Here is a 19673-nt window from a genome sequence, read left to right on the forward strand (position 1 = left end):
CTAGCCAACACCACATGATAAAAATTGAGTAATTTTCAGGTAGACTATCACCTGTTGTTCATTAAATGTATGAAAGGAAACTGTTATACTCTAATCTGATTCCCCTGACATTGTCTGGCTTACATTATCCAGAAGGCCACGAATGCATCAGATAGCGGACTACCTGTGACTCTCATGCTACAGGTTCTGGCTCAGCTTCCTTAGTAAAGTTTGTGTTGTAACTAGTTGCTGAAACAGAATAAGTAATTAATAAATCATTACAACTAGTATTACAGAATGTCAAACTAGTGCTAAAAGGACCAAAGTAGTGGAAAAAACAGAAGTGGTGATATCCATGCTCTGGAATAAATGTTCAAAAAGGCATTCGGTAGTTAAAATGTGCATTGAGCACACAAGATTAGTAGTAGGTCTTTACTAGATATTAAGCTATTTTTTTATTTCAATTTGGATCTCTGTGCAGGTTTTTAGCAGCATGGTTGTGAAAATCACAATACCAGTCAATTAACTGGGCCAGTGTGTAGGTCCAGCCTGAACTACAATGAATGAATACACCTGTGGCTTATGGACTAAAGTCTTCTTCTAAATTTCTCACTAGTGGGATAATCAAGTACAAAAAGGAATACATGGCTTTGACTTTGGTTTATAGTGAAAGACCAAAGCTAATGGCATCGCTCACTATAATTAGCAAATGTTAGCATGCTAACAGTCTAAACTATGATGGTAAATATAGTTAACCTCCTAAACATCATCATGTTAGCCTTGCCATTGCTGTTATATCTGGACAATACCCCAGCCTGTTAATGTACAAACAGATACAAAGGAGAAACAGATCATTATCTCACCTTATGGACATCTTCAAAAGGTCAGCAAATGCAAAATACATTTCCTGTCTGGATTTATGTAAGATCTTACATAGGAATGTGATGGCCTTAAAGGGCATTTTATTTATAGAAGAGGCTTTGTCTCAAAGGACTCTTCACTGAGAACCTTAAGGGTGTAATTTTAAAACAGCTGGCCTCCATCATTGTCTCTTGTTAAGTTGGTTGTCTTGTCTGTAATCAAAATAAAAAATAATGCCGAAAATCTCACATTAAAGTCAAGAAGCTATTTCAAGAATTCCCATTCTATTTTTAGTTGTTTTGTTGTCTCCGGAGCCTGGCAGTGGTGTTATTTTGCTAGTCGTGCCACATGTGGCATAAGTTTTTTTTGTTGTTGTTTTTTTTTAATATTACGTGTGAAAGAAGTTTCCAAAGAATTAATTGTCATGGTGTTGCTTAAGCATGTAAGTATCTGAGCTTGATTATATTTTTGTGATGTTCTAGATTGAGTTTTTAAAAAAGCAGATGTAAGCAGTTTTAAACTAGGAAAGTAAATGCCAGCAGCTTGAGAAAGAGCAGTTTGTGACTCAAATGAACAATCTGTGAGATGTCGAGCAGCAGAGGGGAAAACAGATAGCTTTAATAGATTCAAATGTGCTGTCGTCACTTTGGTCTAATGGAGGGTTTTGGCAGAGCTCCGGCTCCCTGACATGGGGCATCCAGCTTCACTCTGGAGAGGAGAATGGATGTCATGCTTAGCACACTTATGTTGAGAGAGTAATCGCCCAGATTTGTTGCATTGCTCACTGCTGGTTTAGACTTGATAGGCAGGACCCAGATGAGAACTGAGCCTGTGCCACAATTTTTATAGCACTCAAATCTGTGATTTAGTCGAGTTTCTGAAAGATATATTATCTAAATAATATTTGTAGATCAATGATTGTTCTCTTGGAAAAACTATTTTGGTGGTTGTGGTTTCTATTGAAGCCGGAGCTTCGGTCATTGCCCAATACCTCCAGAGTAGAGCCTCTTGGGAAACAAAATCTTCCTTTTTTCGATGACTGTTCCTATTGTTGGCTTGGAGTGTGCCTTTGGTCCATTGCCATTTCCACTTAGTTTATCTCACACTCAGCATGAGGCTTAACTATCTGCTAATTAGCTCTTTAAAGTTGCCCAAACCGCAGAACACTCACACGACGCTAATGTCTGAATAATATTTATTTCATAAACACCATTTACAACTCATTCAAACAGATACAGCTGGTCTCAGTTTTCTGTGTGCGTGTGTCTGTCAGTGCTGAATGGAAGATGTTTCTTGTTTGTCTTTTGTTTTGACGTATAGTGTGAATAAGTAGAAGTCTGGCTGGGGGTAAAAAAAAAGGGGGGGGGTGAAAATCTTTTCTTTTCCTTGCAGCTGTTCAAACTTTGCGAGTGTTTAAACAGGGCCCGTGTTTATAGGTGAATAAAATTAAAACTTTTAAACTTATAATCCTCAATATTTTAGCCATCTTTGTTGATGTAGCGACATCTGTTTTCGACTCTTTATAACGGCAGTGTTACTTATTGTGCGGATCTTTTCTGAATGAGACTTTTTTTTTTCAGAAGCACTTTAATCTTATGAGTAAGAGTCCAAGAATAACTCACCGTGCAATACTATCACAGTGTGTCACCCACAGTGATGATATATCACAACACATTTTTCCGTAGTGATTATACCTCCACCCCCCCAAAAAAGCATAAATTCTCTACATTCACTACTACACTGTGTAGTCAGGATGGGTTTTATTTATATTTTTTATGTTAAATTTTAATATACTTCAGTTAATTTGCTTTCTTCCACTGTTCAAATAATGCCACGAGAGAAAGCAATATGTTTGATTCCACCCCGTATTTTATATCATACAGATTTTTTGTGTAAAATGTGTAAAAATGTTAGAAAGCCCAGCCCTGAGTCTGAACCAAAGGAAGGTTACCGTAGAAAAAACTGCTTCAAATCTGTCTTCCTCAATGAATTTAGAATTGGCTCAGTCACACTAGAGTAAAACAAGGGCGGCAGTATCTGTGCTGCTACGAAAAATCACATTCAATATCAAGTGCAGGTAGCTGCAGCAGTCAGCTGCAATCAGAGGTTAAATGCCTGTAATGACTTCAGTTCTAAGGTGTTTGCACCGGTTGTCTGGTGAAAGGCAACCTGTCTCTAAACAATCATGGCCTAACTGCACGTACTCTCAGATTTGTGAGCTGCCAGGTAATTTGTAAACGCAGACAGACTGCCATTTTGCTATCAGTCTGAGTCACCAATGAGTGCAGCACATCTGCAAGAGTGCCTGTGTCATTTTACAAATTGCTTTCCTGCAGCAACTACATCACTATTTGTGGAGGAAAGCAACAGATTTACTACAGTTTCTCACAGTTAATAAGCATATTTTTACTAACAGTGACAGATTGTGTGTAATTGCCAGCTTCACCCCATTCAGCTGCAAACTGATAGCACACTGAGTCAGTCTTATTGCTGTTTTTCACCATCATGACGCACCAAAGTCACCTTGAAGACAGCAACTGAATCTGAGCGGTCTCAGACCTGGTCTCTGTCTTTGAAGCAAATGTTATAAAAACAAAAAAACACAAAAGCCTAATTTCACGTGGTTGCAATCATTTGGTTGTGCCATGCTCTTCCCTTGTCTCACTGTACCGTATGTGGATATACCTATTTTCTCAAATTAACTCCAAACAGCACAGGGAGAATGAAGTCATCTCCAAAGTCCCTTATTACCTCAAGTGTTGCATGCTTGAGGTAATAATCAGTTTCAGAGACATTCTCACTATTGGAAATGTTTAAGCAAGGGAGCTGCTTTGATAAATTGTGCAGGAGGACACTGTAAAGTCACCAAAGAATTATGAATTTACAAATTAGACTTTATACTATGGAGCAAGAAGGTCTCTAGTACCTAGGCCCCTGGCTAGTATCCACTCTGACAGTATCCCATATTTGCACTTGCTTCTTTCAGATGCCTAGAAAAGTAAACAATTTGTTTACTCCCAACCCTATTGGCTAGTTTAGTACACTTTCAAAAGAAAAAGAAAACAACTCTAACCCAAAATGATCTTAGCCATGAACAAAGCCTGCAACAAAGGTCCGGACCGTCAAAGTCCGGACTTGAATCCTATCCAAAGTTTTCGTGTGACGTCAGAGCTACTGGGACACGCCCACCTGACAGTATTGCAGTTCTTTACCCTCCAGCTATACTTTCAACCTTTTCAAGTTTAACTCAGCCAAAATGCCAGATAGTTGCTGTGTTATTGGATGCACTAATCAATGCACTAATGAACGTTTATTTATAGCTGCCAGAATGGTGTAGAAAATGGCACCAACAAGTGAGCAAACCTCACCTAAACCTGCCAAATGAGGACAAATTGCATCAATCCCTGCTTCTTAACAGCAACTCAAGCTGTCAGTGGCGTCTCATTTAAACTGTAGGGATGATTTACCTGACATCAGAAAAATACTCGCTCAACTTTACTCTTATGACACAACAGTAATGTGATGATTAATACTACCAGAACTTTTCTGGTCCTACACTGTGAATGTCCAAGTCAACAAAACTAAAGATTTACATATAGTAGTTTGTTTGAGTTAGCTAGGTAACACTTACAATTACCTCCAGATCGAAAATTCATGTAGCTATCCTTACTTTAAAAGCTTTCATCCAGGCAGCAATGTAGGGTGAATTTTCTTTTTACATACACATACAGATACAGGTAGACATGACCAAATGGGTACTCTGGGAAAGACAATGCTACTTTTAGGGATTCAATAAACCTGCCAGGTTAAAGTATGGATGTAGTTTCTCTTCATATCTTTGTTTTTCCTCCATGGATAGATAATAATTGACAGCTAGGATGATGAGTCGGTCACATGACTGAAAATTTTGAATTGAGATGCTTTGACATGACCTTAAGCAGTTCATTCATGCTCAAAAACCCGCCAGTGTAGCTGAATTAAAAGTTTTGCAAAGAAGAATTCAATGTGAAAGGCTAATTTCCAATTATTGCTTGATTGCAGTTCCTACTACAAAGGGTGGAACAACCAGGTATAAGGGTCATGGAACAATTACTTTTTCTGACTGCCACGTTTACAAGTCTTTTTTTGTTGTGTCTTCAGGGTTGGTATTTGCACCTTGGTCTTTTCTCATTGACGCCTATCCCCTAAAGTAGCATACTGTGGTTTATTTTAATGTAGATGATAACAGTAGATCATATCCTACTATCAGCCACAGTCATTCCTGTTGTCTGTCTTAAAAGACTGTTGGTCACAATTAACACAGTGTTACAATTTAAGAAAAAAAAACTTATGCAAAAATATAAATCTGTTGCTGCTGAAATTTTAATTTGGTGCCAAAGGGTATACAGTCCTGTTATTAGTTACCAAGCGGTGGTAAAATGATACTAAGACTTACATAGAAAGTTACATTTATAGGCTATCAGGAAAAAGGTTTTCTAGCATTTCTTAAATCTACACTTATAATAATGGCATTCCATTTACAATCAGGCCGTGCATTTTTATTGCAGTCTGCACTGTTATGGCATAAAAACAGGATATTCAAGTTTTTAGATTGATTGTTAATAGAAATTCTAGAGAGACTTTACTGTGTGATTTAATTATTGCTTCTAGTGAGTGGATACCTCAGGTCAAACAAATTTTAAATGGTTTGTTTTTGGCTCAATCCTGAAATTAGAGCAATTAGAGTTGCTGCTGGAGGTTATCATTGGCATTTTATTCATTGTGTGTCTGCTAGGTTAGTAGAAACTAGGCTAGGTTAGAGGCAAAAACTAAAAATCACAGGCAAAGGAAGAACCACAGTCCACATTTTAGGTGTAGCTCGAGATATATGTTTAAAACATTACCCACAGGCCTCTCCGTGGGGCTCAAAAGTGTTAGAGGGCCACAGAAGGCTGGCAAACTTCACTCTTTTCCCCCAAACAACAAGTGAACCATTTGCAATGGCATCTTAGTTGGAAAACTCACTACAGGGGCCCCATGTAGGGATGTGTGCAAAGGACACCAGCTGCTTCAAAATGTGAGGATGATATAGAGTCCTAATAAGCATTATTGTCAGCTGATTTTTTAATGTTTTATGTATGTAACTGACGTGGCAAATATCATGTCCTTTGATCCATTTTCAGGTAGTTATAGCAGAAAAGGACATAAAGCAGGACGGAACCCTTGAAAAGGTTTCAAAAACTCAGTTCTGTCGAAACCTTTTTTTTAATTTAGCTTTAAAAGCTGTTGCATATTGGCAAAATGGGTTAACTCTATTTTTGATCTTCTTCCATTTACTAGCCTGAGGTAACACAAACGCAATTTCCTACACATAACCAATGCTGTCATTGACGAGCTATGCTCCACACAAAGAATGTTTCTGCGTTATATAAGGCATAGTGGGAGAAAGTAGGTAAATATGTCAAGGGCTGTCCATTTATCCCTCTGTCTTTCTGTTCTTTCCATTCCCAGACAAAACACCCACACACGCACCTCAGGCACCTACAACCCTCATTTTACTCTTTGTGTGTGTGCGCGTCAGTGTCCTTTGCCCTATGTAAGCTCTGGAAGGCATTGCTACAACAAACAGGGTGGCTTAGAGACAGGAAGAGAGCATAAAAAGAAAGCCTAAGTAAAAGAAGTAAGAGGGTGATTTTTCTCCCTTCTATTCCCATGGGTCTTGCAGCACGGCTTTTCACTTGAGTTGCCACATTTCATTTCCTGCTGTTCATATGTGTGTGTGTGTGTGTGCATTGTGTGCATGTGTAAGCTATGTGAAGGTCTTGCTCCACAGTGGTGATTTATAGCGGCGGGCTTCGGCCCTATCTGTTTTCGATCAGTCTCATGCTTGGCTCTGGCTTTCCTCCAATGCTCCCCTGGCCCACCGGACACCGAGTCTGGGTGGGACCCCTCTGCAACTGCCTGGAACCGGTACCACAAATAAGCTCTCCCTACTCCTCCGTTCACCACTTCTCAGGCTCAGCCTGCTTTTCTCCCGCTCTCCCCTTTCACTAACTTTCTCCCACTTTATGTACACAATTTCACAATCACTGTCCAGCATCACGCGCAAACACATCCAGCCACTCTTGCTTATTCACTCCCACTGTCTCTCGTCCATTGTCTCACTCTTGTTGTTTCTTGCTCTCACGCTCTCGCTTACCATCTGACACCAGCTTTAAGTACTCAATCACATGCAAACATGCAAACACTCTCACATGCACTGGGCAGTCACAGAAACTCACATGGATCACATTGACTGCCTCCTCCTCCCCCCCCTCCAATTCTCTTTGTCCACTGCTGATGTCATGTTGGCTAACACCTTTCATTTTTTATGATGCTGCATTCAGAATGTGCAGGCCTGCAAGTTTTACTTGTGTAAATTCAAATTAAAGTTGTCATCATGATTGGGAGGAGGGGGGAAAAGTCCTAGCATTTGTGTCATTGTTGGCAAGGGGCCACTTGTTGTAGTACGAGCAATAAGTTCTGGATTTCATTTGTTTCCTTCAGCTTTTCTGCTGCTCTGGAAAGGAATGCAAACTTCATTGTTCATTATGGGAAATACTGTCAGCAGGTTCCCAGAAACCTTACACTAGAGTAAGCTACAATTGTGCAAAACTCTGTCCTTGTTTGTGTATATCTGTCTGTGATTGTAAATGTTAACTGAAACAGGAAGTGACCTGTCAGTCAAGTGCTCGCTCCAGCGCTTTCTCCCAGCTGTTGGTCCATATGCACACACAAACAAGCCCACAGACATGTGCACAGACACACAGACAGCTGGTCTTCCTGTCTCTGGTGACCTTGGCTGGGCTTGGAGGCTCCTCATGGGTTTCACATTCACTCATCCCCACATCCTCTTCCATCTGAACGAGCTGCCAGCTCATCCTCCTTCTTTTATCCTCTCTTTACAATTCCTTGCATTCTTTTAATGCCTTGTACTCCTTCCTTTCACTTTCACCATGGCCACAGAGTAACAAACGTATTGAATCCCAACCCACGGGCATTTCCTGCTTCCGCAACACTTTCAGGTCAGTGATATCAGAGTCCAGAAAGCTTTAAAATGGTGCTGTTGTGTTCAGCTGGCTAGAACTACAGCAAGTATTGTCCAGTTTCACTTGTTAGACCACAAAGGTGCCTCGGCCAGGCCATTTGGGACATTTCCTCATTCAAAATAATATAACAAGAACCTTTTGTCTGTGACTAAACTTCCTTTGAGGTTCAGCTGGGTCTATGTTTGAAGACATAAAAACTGGAGCAGGATACCAGTGAAGTGACGGTGCTGTTTTCCATCAAAGATGAAGTCATAGACACTCTGTTGATATTGGTGGATGCTCCGTTTGTGTCTCTGTGTTTGTGTTTGAGAGTGAGAAAGAAAGGGGCTGTGTGTGTGTTTCCCAGCAGACGCTTTGATAGTGCTTGGACCTGCCAAAACACAAGTAACTGTCAACTATGTTTGGTGACGAAATGCCAGTTTAGGAGCTCACACTTGTAGGCACACAAATGGACACAGTTAGGCACCCACATAGACAAACACTCCTTGGTATTGTCTTAATGTAAGTGGCTAAGGAATCTGTATTCATGAGATTTCAACGCTTAATTATGAGATCCATAATAACCTTTTTCTCTGTTCTCTTTCCTAATGTCATTCCTTTATTCTGTTTTGCCTCTTTTAACTCTTTATACTTTTCTTTGTGTCCATTTATCTATTCATACTAACATCTTTTTTTTTAATCTTCACCTCCCTCCCTTCCTCCCGCCCTTCTTGACCCCTCCAGCCCAAAAGGGTCTGCTCCACCTAAGCCCAGATGTCTATCAGGAGATGGAGGCCAGTAGAAAGCAAGGTGGCAGTGCTCCGGGCCCCGGGAGCACCAGTAGCAACTCCGTTAACTACATGGCATCAAAAGACATGGGGCCCTGCTCTGCCCCGCTACCCCCAGGACACCCTTCTTATTACAGTGGCTCATCCTCCTCACCCAGCCCAACTGCTACCATGGCCAGGGAGCTGCTGCTGAATGGTCAGTCACCCACAGCCGAAGCCTCACTGCCCATGAAGGGGAAGAACCTGGCCTGTGGTGTCTCGGTGCAGCCAGCACAGCAGCTGGACTACCTGGCTCGCATCCAGGGCTTCCAGGTAAGATGCAAAAGAGGTGAACCTCTAAAATTTCTGTACATCTAAAAAATAATTTTTGTTACATGGTAAGTGGCCTGTGTTATGCCCTACTTTTGCAGTCTTACCAAACATTTTTAATTGGCAGTAATATAGGTGAATTCATTAAATGTGTCACTCTGTCACTGGAAGTACCTCAGCATAGTTAGTACAAAGTTCATATAAGCCTTAATAAGTGAGTGGCATGATATAACAACATTCTGTTTACAGCCTCATTGGTTGTCTGACAGATTTTGTTTCATTTCCATTGGACACCCTCTCAGATCTCAACATGCAGTTTGTTATTGGCGCAGAATAAAATAGGATGTTGACATCTTTGCTCCTAGGAAAAATTGGTGCTTGCCCATTGATTACATTAAAATCTTTAGCATTTTTGAGGCAACCAACTGATTGCCCAGAGAATATAACACTCTCAACCTCTGGGCAACTACTTTTAATAGCAAGGTGATTGCACAGGTCACCTAGTAGGAGGAAGCCTGTCTCCAAATAAAACACCTGAGTCAGCAACCCAGTATCACACCAACATGTGTAATAGACACGCTGGTCCACCGTGTCCATTTCACGCTTTGCCTCTCCAAAACATGAAACGGAAACTGCATTTCCAGCAGGGGAAGATAATATCTTTAAAGCCAACAAGTTGCTAGTGAGCAAAAATCATATAAAGTGTGTTCCAGGGTCCTTAATCATCAGAAATGATTAAGCTAGGTGGCTAATATGTATATACATGTAAATATGTTATTAATATCCGTTTAAACACTTTCCCGTGATTTTTTTGTATGTTGGCTTGAAATAAAATATCTCTCTCTGCTGTTATTGCAACTTCTGCATACATGTCCATTTCACATTTTTGAGAGGCAACACGTGGAATGGACACTGTGGACTAGCATGTCTATTACACACTTTGCTGGATATCTGGTCGGAGTTGGTCTCTACCAGTGAGCATAACCAGTTTCTGTCTTTCTTTGCAATAGGGGACTTGACTCAACTGGTTACCAGCTGGTTTTATTCTGGTTATATTTCTATCAAAAAGGAAGGTTGTCACCCATGTCATTTTGTTGCTAAATCGTCATCCTGTAGCTACTGCACCGCTATATATAGAGGAATTTCTGCTCCAGATCTATGAGGTTCTGGCTGGACTCCAAATGCAAGTTGTTAATATGAAATTCTGTTTAATGTGAATTTCTGCATATGTAGGTGCCAACAGATTTGAGGTTTTCACTGATTTTTCACAGTTAATCGCCATATCATTACAAACAGATTGATGCATCAAGACAGCAGCAATTAGACAGAGTCGGTCTGCTGCTATCAGTCTGCAGTTAAATGGGATCGAGATGGCAATTACATGCAATATGTTTGTGATAATATGGCAATTAACTGTGATAAATCAGTTAAAAATCAAATCTTTTGGCATCTACATATACAGAAATTCACAAGTCGCTTTGACGATGCCAACTGAACGCAAGCGAATCTGATCACCATCTTTGAAGCAAATGTTTCTAAGTTTAAAAAAAAAGTTAAAAAATCTGAATTTTCCTGTTTTGCTCAGTGAACTTTCTTGCTGCTTTAACCTTTATTATTCTTGTGGAATAAAGTCTTGTCATTTAAACTGGATTCAATTATGTCATAAATTTAATAATTCCAACTAAAAAAAGTTAAAGACACCCCCCCCCCCCCTTCTCCTCCAGCACTACACCCATACAGTAATCACACATGACATGACAGATGTTAGCATGACCATGCATAAATATGATCAACAACTGTGTCCAAATTCTTCTCCCTCTAGAACAGTGCTGCAAATAAAAATGTGTTCTTCATCAGCCGTGTGTTTATAAAGAAGATATTTGGACAGTTAAAAAGAAAAATGAAAATACACATTTAAAGTATGTGCTAGAGGTTGCCGAGTCTACAGTATCTTAGAGTCATCACAGCGGTTGTCCTACAGCACAGTGGGACTTGTGTGTGGAGCGTACAACCTAGAACTGCTCGATAACACCCTATCCATTTTCTGTTTCTCACATTATTGGCACGCCGAGGATTTAAAGCTGGAACTAAACCTCACAGGTGTTTCTGTCAGTACTAGACTGGACGCACACATACACTTGCTCTTAGGTCTCTGTGCGTCCAAGAGGGAGACAACCCGCTGTCTGTTTTAATCTGTCCCGGCCGATCTGCTGCACATACCTCGCCACTGATACCAGCGCCTGCTCATTTAAGCTGCAGATGCTTTTTATCAGTTTGAGCGAAAACATTTTATCTTAACCTGCTGAGGGTTCCTTTGAAAGGCCTTTGTTATTGCTCTGAGCCTTCCTGTGTGTGTGTAACCTGAGAGAGCTCTGCTGCCTGGCCAAGCCCAGACACACTTGTACATATGCGCAAATACACACACACACACAGCAGGTTCTGTTTAGTGGAAATGGAAGAGCTGGGCAAAGCCTGTGTGTAAAGTTTAAGTTGGTGTTGTTGCCAAACATTACAAACTGTAACCCATTTCACATTGCTGCAAATATATTTGTCTGTTCATCCTCCCATGCGTTTCTGTGAATAAATACACAAACCATAATCGGTGTACTCACATATTCCCGTGTGCTTGTGTGTGTGTGCATGTGTGTGTGCGCATTTCTTAAGTGAGGAATTCAGGCTGTAATTGAGACACGCAGACAATATGTGTTCTATTGAGGGGATGTTTCATATCATGTGGGTTTGTAATGAGAACCTCTGGTTGCTTACAGAGCCATGCTAGGCAGGCTTTTTAAGGCTTATGTATTCTTATGTGTTTTTGCGGCCAAATCACCACAGATTTCAAATGTTTTTGCCAAAAGCTGCACTTGTCTGCTTTTCCAGTGGTCACGTAATGTGCTGCTTTGTGTTGAGCCGTCTTCCTGTCAGCCATACTCAACAGCAAACGAGTAGTCAAATCCACACTAAGATCTTTTTAGCAATTTAATATTAATCTGCTTGTCTGATGTATAATTATTAGAAAAATGTAATTATGTCATCCAAGTGAGCGGATTACAGAGACCTCCTAGTGGTGGATTAAAGGAACAAATCAAAAACGAAGGACATTCTCATAGTGTCTGTTTCATCCATCCAGCGCTGCAAACAAAAGCCGGGGCCTACCTGCTAAGCCCCACTTTGATTTGATTGGAAAATGGCCTCTAGTGGAAGCTCCGATTGGATAAGCAACAGTGTGTTGTACTCATGCCAGCTTGGAGCAAGGATGCTGTCACTTATTCCAGTGTTTTTGTACGTATGTGTGTCTTTGTGTATTTGCTATTAATTTGGCTAGTGTGTTGTTGGCATGCTGGGTATGTGTGCTGGAAGTGGGGCAGAAACAAAACAAAGCAGGAGGTAATAGACAACACATGGAACAGGATGAAGAAGTGAATGAAAGCTACATAACAGATTCTCAGTTTCTGTGTCCACGTACCTTTTTTCTGGCCTACTACTTCTATCATGTTTCTGTATGTTATGTCCATTTCTACCTGTTTGACTCTGGTAGTCACCAGTCAGTTATTGCTGACCGCCTCATATTATTAAATGTTACCTCAGTAAGAAATGAGCTGGGGAAAAAGTTTATATAAGATATCGGTGATTGATGGAATGCTAATGATATTTTTTCCCATCAGCTCCACATGGTGCTATGGTACACATCTGGACCACAACAGATCTGCTGCTGTGGACCTGATTTATTCCTCCTCATGCCTTCATACCTGAATTTTATTTTTTAAAACTAAGCAGGCATTTATCAGAGCGGCACTTTCTGCTTGGCAGGATTTCACATATTTAAAAGTCGATAAATGGAAAAAGAAGGGAGTATAAATGTTATCAAAAGCAGTCACATATGTGTGCACCAATATTGAGTGTTTCAGCAGAAAATTCCTTTTCTTTATAAAATGTTTTCAGTCTACTTGCAGATTTATTTTCAAGATACTCACTTAATGCATTCCTGGTACTGGGATGTTTGTGAACAGGTTATGGAGTCACTAAGCATTCAGTCTACAGCAGTATTTTCCTTGAATTTTGCACATTTTAGATACTCCACAAGCTACTGGTCAAACTCTCAGCTCATGTCACACTTGGCAGAATGTGTTGGGGCACAATATCGCTCTTTCAGGTTGGCCTCATTTGTATTTATGTGCAAGCGCTTCAGGTCATGTTTCATGATTGTGTAGCGGGAGTAAAATGCAAGCCATTACTCTGCCTCTCCAGACAGTTGGGTCTTTAAAATATGAGAATATCTGTTCGGTCAGGTGCAAACAAGACAAGGCTGTACTGGGAGAAACTGGGTTTTACTACTTAAAAAAAATCTAATTTTTCAGTTTGAAGTGTAAGAATGGGCTTCTCTGTAGATAAGGTCCACTATAATGGCAATGGTAATAGTGTTTTGCTCTTCATACTCTTAAAACCCTAAGCTATATAGTAAGGGGTGAAAGGGGGTAGCTTTTTTTCAGCAAAAGTTAGAATTTACACCCTTCCTGAGTTTGTATCTTGGATTTGCAGTGGGACACATGACAGAATCACTTTCTTAAGTGTAACCTAGTTTTCAACAAACCTGCAGAATTCTTACATTAAAGCATAACATATTAGATTACTTGATGTTTCCCAAACCATTCACAGAATCACAGTAAAAGGTGCACAATGAAATGTACAAATATGTAACCACTTATTGGATTAAAAAAACTGATATGGTCTACTTACTTGGGTATGTATTACAGTGGACAGAGATCAGCTCACTGCACTGTCATTCCAGTCTGTGTCTAGAGGAGTTGATTTGTATCTACTGTGTCTATCAGTTCTGTCCAAAGCAATAACACAGTAGAGATATTAATCAGCTGAGTTATTTTAACTAGTCACGGCAGGCTTAACTTGGAAGATGGATTTGGAGAAAATGGAGGGATGTAGATGTTGCCGTGCTGGAGGCAGAACTTTTGTGGGGGGAAATCCCATGTTAATGAAAACACTATCCTTGGCGAGTGACTGGTGTTGATATCCATTCAGTGCAGTTCCCAGGATTTCTCACACTTATACGGTATTTGTTCTTCTCTCTACGCTTCCCTCTTTGGCTTTGCAGAAAAACCACTTCAAATGGTGCCGTCTCCACCTCGTACCCACCCTGGCACTTTCTGCACCACTCCCTTTCCACCTTTCCCTCTTCTCCAATCTCCATTGCTCACTCGCATCTCTCTGTATTAACATCAAACGCCTGATCTGGTACAAACGTTCAAAGACTCTAACAGTTTGTTTCCAACTTCCTTGTCATCATCTCATCCCTCTATTCTCTGTTTACTCTGGGATTTGCATTAGAAAATACATTTTGGGATGGCTAATCCCTGCACGTTTGATTTCCGCGGCAGGGTGATGGCTTCCAGCTGCGCTCTGCGGCATATTTGTGTGAAGAGCGATCTTCGAAAACAAGTTTTGTCGGTGGTATAAATCAGACCACTAATGCTGTGCTGGCTCGGCGCGCAGTCTCTGCTTACATGGTGGCCCTCCGTATGCGTGTTAGTGGATATGCCTGCGTCTGTGTGCTTGGCAAAACTGAGTGATGATGTTTTTACACCACAATCAAGCCCATTTGCAAACCTTTAAATCATATACCCTCAAGTGCGAGCGCAGCATATTGCAAATTTGAATATGCAGCATAATCGTTTTTTTACTCGCCTTTGTTCTCTTGTATTTTGATAGTATTGATCATATTTCATGTAATTCTCAAAACTACACTGTGATTGCAGTTTTGTGTCAGTGCAGGCTTAGCATTAGGAGACCGAGGGCGTGTTAACCGACCGCTTTGATTCCCAAACAGTTATTTATTTTTATTTTCTTCACATAAGCCGCCGTTCTCAGAAAGTCTCCAGCCTGGATGCTTCTATTCATTGCGACTCCTTCTCAACTGAGTGAGCTGTTTCACAAGCTGCAGACAAAGTCACAAGTGATCTGTTGACAATTTAATGATATAAAATCACAGAATGAAAATGCCCCCTTTGTGTTGTTTTCTGTCCCCAAATCTCTCTGGATATTTGGTTCGTACTATGATAACTGTGACCACAGAACAGCGTAATGTTACAATAGCAATTTCATGAATGTTTTCTTTTACCACTTAAAAAAATTCTGCACGACTTGTGGGCATTTTATTTTAGCACTGAGAAAACAAACACTATCCATTTTTACCTCACCGACCCTGACGATCCAATCCCCGGTTGCAAAGACTTGTCTTAGGATTGGTGGGACTTCAGCAGAGATGCAGCTGCTGGCCTGATCTGTTGCGGTGAAGAGATGGTGGTGGTGGTCGTGAGAGCAGAGCTGCTGATTTAAGTTAATAGATGCTTCCATCCTCATCCGCGGCCACAAGCTGTGGGCAGCTACTTAAAGAATGAGATTACAATAAAGTGATCATTTTTGAAGTTGTAAAAAAACATTGGCTTTTACAAAAGTTACAGAAATGCCCATAATAGCTATCTTAATGCTCCTAAATATGAAACCACAGTAAGTGACAGAGTAGTCGTGGACTGTTGACTATAGTTTCATTCTTACATTTGAGTGGTATCAGTCTCTTGAAGGGAGGTAAGGGTATTTCCCAAAGTGTCTGCTATCTCTTTACTAAATGAAGGTGTGTCTGTGTGTGTGCCTGTGTGTATCTAGTTGTTTTGGTGTATTGGTGGGGACCTGATAAGCTGAAGTGTTAAGTTTGGAGTTCTATTTAATAGACCCTTGTAAATGTATTGCTGTACAGTTATTCTGTCTTTTCAAAAGCAGTAATGGTGCGTGTGTGTACATTTGTGCTCCTCTATTTGACTTTGGTGTTTGTGTTTTTATTATAGACACACACACTGAGCTCAACATAGATGCTGGCCTCTGCAGATCGCACTAGATAATGTCATATTTCTGGATTTCAGTTCAAGACCAGCGTTGTTGAATTACTGCAGCTAAATTTTGGCACCCTGAATCAGCTGTGTGTTTTGCTGACACACCCCATTCCTCCTGCCATGATAGACTTCACTCACTCCTGCTGCAGAGTTTAAAGGGCCCTGCACTGGTTTCTATAAATCGCAATTCCGAAAGAGTAATCAAGAGGATCGTTCTAGGGAGAAATAGCTTTTATGGACTATAGGAGATATTAAAATGTTCGTATCTGTTTAAACACACAGTAATGTTTTTCTAGCTGTTGAAAAAAAGTGGATAATTGCTCTGATCTTCGAATCAGTAACTGCTCTGCTGCTACTTTGGACCTTTGGCTCCTTACATTTGTAATTTTAACCTCAGTTATTGTCTCTTTGCATTATTGCTTGCTTAAAGGTACAGTGTGTAAAATCCCACTACTAGATGTCATTATATTAGAGATTGCAGTCAACTTAATTCGTGTTTTTTACCCCTCACAATTCAAGTACATAATCCTATCTATGGTGGCCACAGTAGGACAAACAGGCAGATTGTAGGCTGTCAATCCACCGTTTACCGCAGCTGTCAATATCGCTAGTTTCGATATGCTGTGTTGATCTTTAGGATGTTCGAGCCTAACATTAGCTAGCATATTGTTAGCTTTTAAACAGCTGATCTGAGATGCGAGGCTCACATGTCTAATCTGCTGACAATAAATGACTGTGACAATTTTAGGAATAAATGAGCAATTTTATGCATGTTTTGTACAGTGGGGCAAAAAAGTATTTAGTCAGCCACCGATTGTGCAAGTTCCCCCACCTAAAATGATGACAAAGGTCAGTAATTTGCACCAGAGGTACACTTCAACTGTGAGAGACAGAATGTGAAAAAAAAAATCCATGAATCCACATGGTAGGATTTGTAAAGAATTTATTCGTAAATTAGGGTGGAAAATAAGTATTTGGTCACCTCAAACAAGGAAAATCTCTGGCTCTCACAGACCTGTAACGTCTTCTGTAAGAAGCTTTTCTGTCCCCCACTCGTTACCTGTATGAATGGCACCTGTTTGAACTCATCATCTGTATAAAAGACACCTGTCCACAGCCTCAAACAGTCAGACTCCAAACTCCGCCATGGCCAAGACCAAAGAGCTTTCGAAGGACACCAGGAAAAGTATTGTAGGCCTGCACCAGACTGGGAAGAGTGAATCTACAATAGGCAAGCAGCTTGGTGTGAAAAAATCAACTGTGGGAGCAATCATCAGAAAATGGAAGACATACAAGACCACTGATAATCTCCCTCGATCTGGGGCTCCACGCAAGATCTCATCCCGTGGGGTCAAAATGATCATGGGAACGGTGAGCAAAGATCCCAGAACCACACGGGGGGACCTGGTGAATGACCTGCAGAGAGCTGGGACCAAAGTAACAAAGGTCACCATCAGTAACACACTACAACGGCAGGGAATCAAATCCCGCAGTGCCAGACGTGTTCCGCTGCTGAAGCCAGTGCATGTCCAGGCCCGTCTGAAGTTTGCCAGAGAGCACATGGATGATACAGCAGAGGATTGGGAGAATGTCATGTGGTCAGATGAAACCAAAGTAGAACTTTTTGGTATAAACTCAACTCGTCGTGTTTGGAGGAAGAAGAATACTGAGTTGCATCCCAAGAACACCATACCTACTGTGAAGCATGGGGGTGGAAACATCATGCTATGGGGCTGTTTTTCTGCCAAGGGGACAGGACGACTGATCCGTGTTAAGGACAGAATGAATGGGGCCATGTATCGTGAGATTTTGAGCCAAAACCTCCTTCCATCAGTGAGAACTTTGAAGATGAAACGAGGCTGGGTCTTCCAACATGACAATGATCCAAAACACACCGCCCGGGCAACAAAGGAGTGGCTCCGTAAGAAGCATTTGAAAGTCCTGGAGTGGCCTAGCCAGTCTCCAGACCTCAACCCCATAGAAAATCTGTGGCGGGAGTTGAAAGTCCGTGTTGCTCGGCGACAGCCCCAAAACATCACTGCTCTTGAGAAGATCTGCATGGAGGAATGGGCCAAAATACCAGCTACTGTGTGTGCAAACCTGGTAAAGACCTATAGTAAACGTTTGATCTCTGTTATTGCCAACAAAGTTTATGTTACAAAGTATTGAGTTGTATTTTTGTTATTGACCAAATACTTATTTTCCACCCTGATTTACGAATAAATTCTTTACAAATCCTACCATGTGGATTCATGGATTTTTTTTTTCACATTCTGTCTCTCACAGTTGAAGTGTACCTCTGGTGCAAATTTTAGCAAACTCCTCTGGGAAGTTTCTGATAATGGACTGGTTTCAATAGAAGGTCGAACTTGCTTTGTTCTTTTTCTTAGGACATCTCTCTGTGATTCAGGCAAAGTGCACTTAAAGTTTTTAAGAGCAGCCACTTTGTTTGCCTTCAACCTCCTGCCCATTATAGAAGCCAAAGGTATATTAACAGAGTCCTTCGAACACTCACAGGCCTTTGAGTCCTCACTGAAGTTGCTCAACATGGACTTCTAATTGGTTCTCACCAACAATGCCAGCCTGGGAGACTTTATTGTGAAGTCCAAGTTATTTCTGCGATTTTTGACTGTGTGCCACTCACACTCAGTTTAGTGTGCAGTCACATGGAGAACGTGACTACACAGATATTTGTATTCATAGTTACCTTAACAGCGTTGTGTAGCACAATCCTCATTGTGGATTGCTTGAATTTGGATATTTTACCTGTATTTTTGTCTGTGGACGTGCATATTTGTGCACTAAAGATAAATTCTTAGCATGGCTGCAAGAGCGATGACTGCAGTTGTGTTTCAGTTTGTGCATGTTCATGTTTGTTCAAATGAGGAGGAGCACTGGAGCTATCCAGCTTTAGAAGCCAGATGTCAAAGGTCGTTCCACATTAGTGCCGCCGATCAATCGCAGGCCTTGCATAACTTTCCTGCCTCTTTGTCTCTGAAGGAAGTGGATTAGAGGCTGTTTTCTGTGATGGGACCTGGGATGATTAGTTTGGCCTGTTTAGAATGCATGCGCTCACAGATGCATGCAAACATGCACTCAAAACAGACGGCCTGGATGGTAGAATAGACCTTTGTTTTTAAGATGCTCATTTATTTTAGTTTCCAACAAATCATCATAAATCAGATGATGCCATTATGTTCTTTGATGCTGGGAGATCACGAAAATTTCTGTCCTTCCTCTAGGTCACAGTCTCTGGTAAATACTCATAATCAGGCACTTTTATCAAAAAGCCACCAAGAAAGAAAACCCTCCTGTTGATGTTTGGTGACTTGCCAACTTTGCTATTTTAGCTGCAATTTTGCTGTTAGCTTGACTACGTCATGTGTACTTTTATGATCCAGTATCATACAGCGTGTCAGGGGCATTACAGGCTTAAAGAGGAAGTGTTTCCAGCTCCAGATCTCAGAGGGGGGACTGTAACATATACCCCAAAGAAAACAAAGCATAATCGACCAAGAGCTGTGCTAGGGGATAGCCAAATTCATTAGGATACTTTGGATATGATCCAGTAGTTGTTAAGATATTTAAGTGTAGGAAATCTCAGGGGGAGGTCAGAAAGAAACCCTACTCCTTACATAGTTTTGCAGCTAAATGGTAATGACAAATAATGAACAGAATGCAATGCTACATAGAAGAGAAACTATGACATCAGGAACCACTGTTCCTTCATAATAGGTTTAACAGTTTCTTTATTCTGGGAAATGGATCACACACAAAACTGCAGTCAT

General features: G+C 40.9%; 1 protein-coding gene across 2 annotated transcripts in view; it reads left to right on the plus strand.

Moving 5' to 3' along the window:
• stau2 (staufen double-stranded RNA binding protein 2) overlaps positions 1-19673 on the plus strand; it is a 103613-nt gene that overhangs the window by 47349 nt on the left and 36591 nt on the right. For both annotated transcript variants that reach the window (XM_026179457.1, XM_026179456.1), the window contains one exon: positions 8631-8986. In XM_026179457.1, the coding sequence (XP_026035242.1) occupies positions 8631-8986 (356 nt within the window). The remainder of the gene's footprint in view (positions 1-8630; positions 8987-19673) is intronic.

This window comes from Astatotilapia calliptera, chromosome 9 (assembly GCF_900246225.1).
Source record: "Astatotilapia calliptera chromosome 9, fAstCal1.2, whole genome shotgun sequence".
Taxonomy (NCBI): Eukaryota; Metazoa; Chordata; class Actinopteri; order Cichliformes; family Cichlidae; genus Astatotilapia; species Astatotilapia calliptera.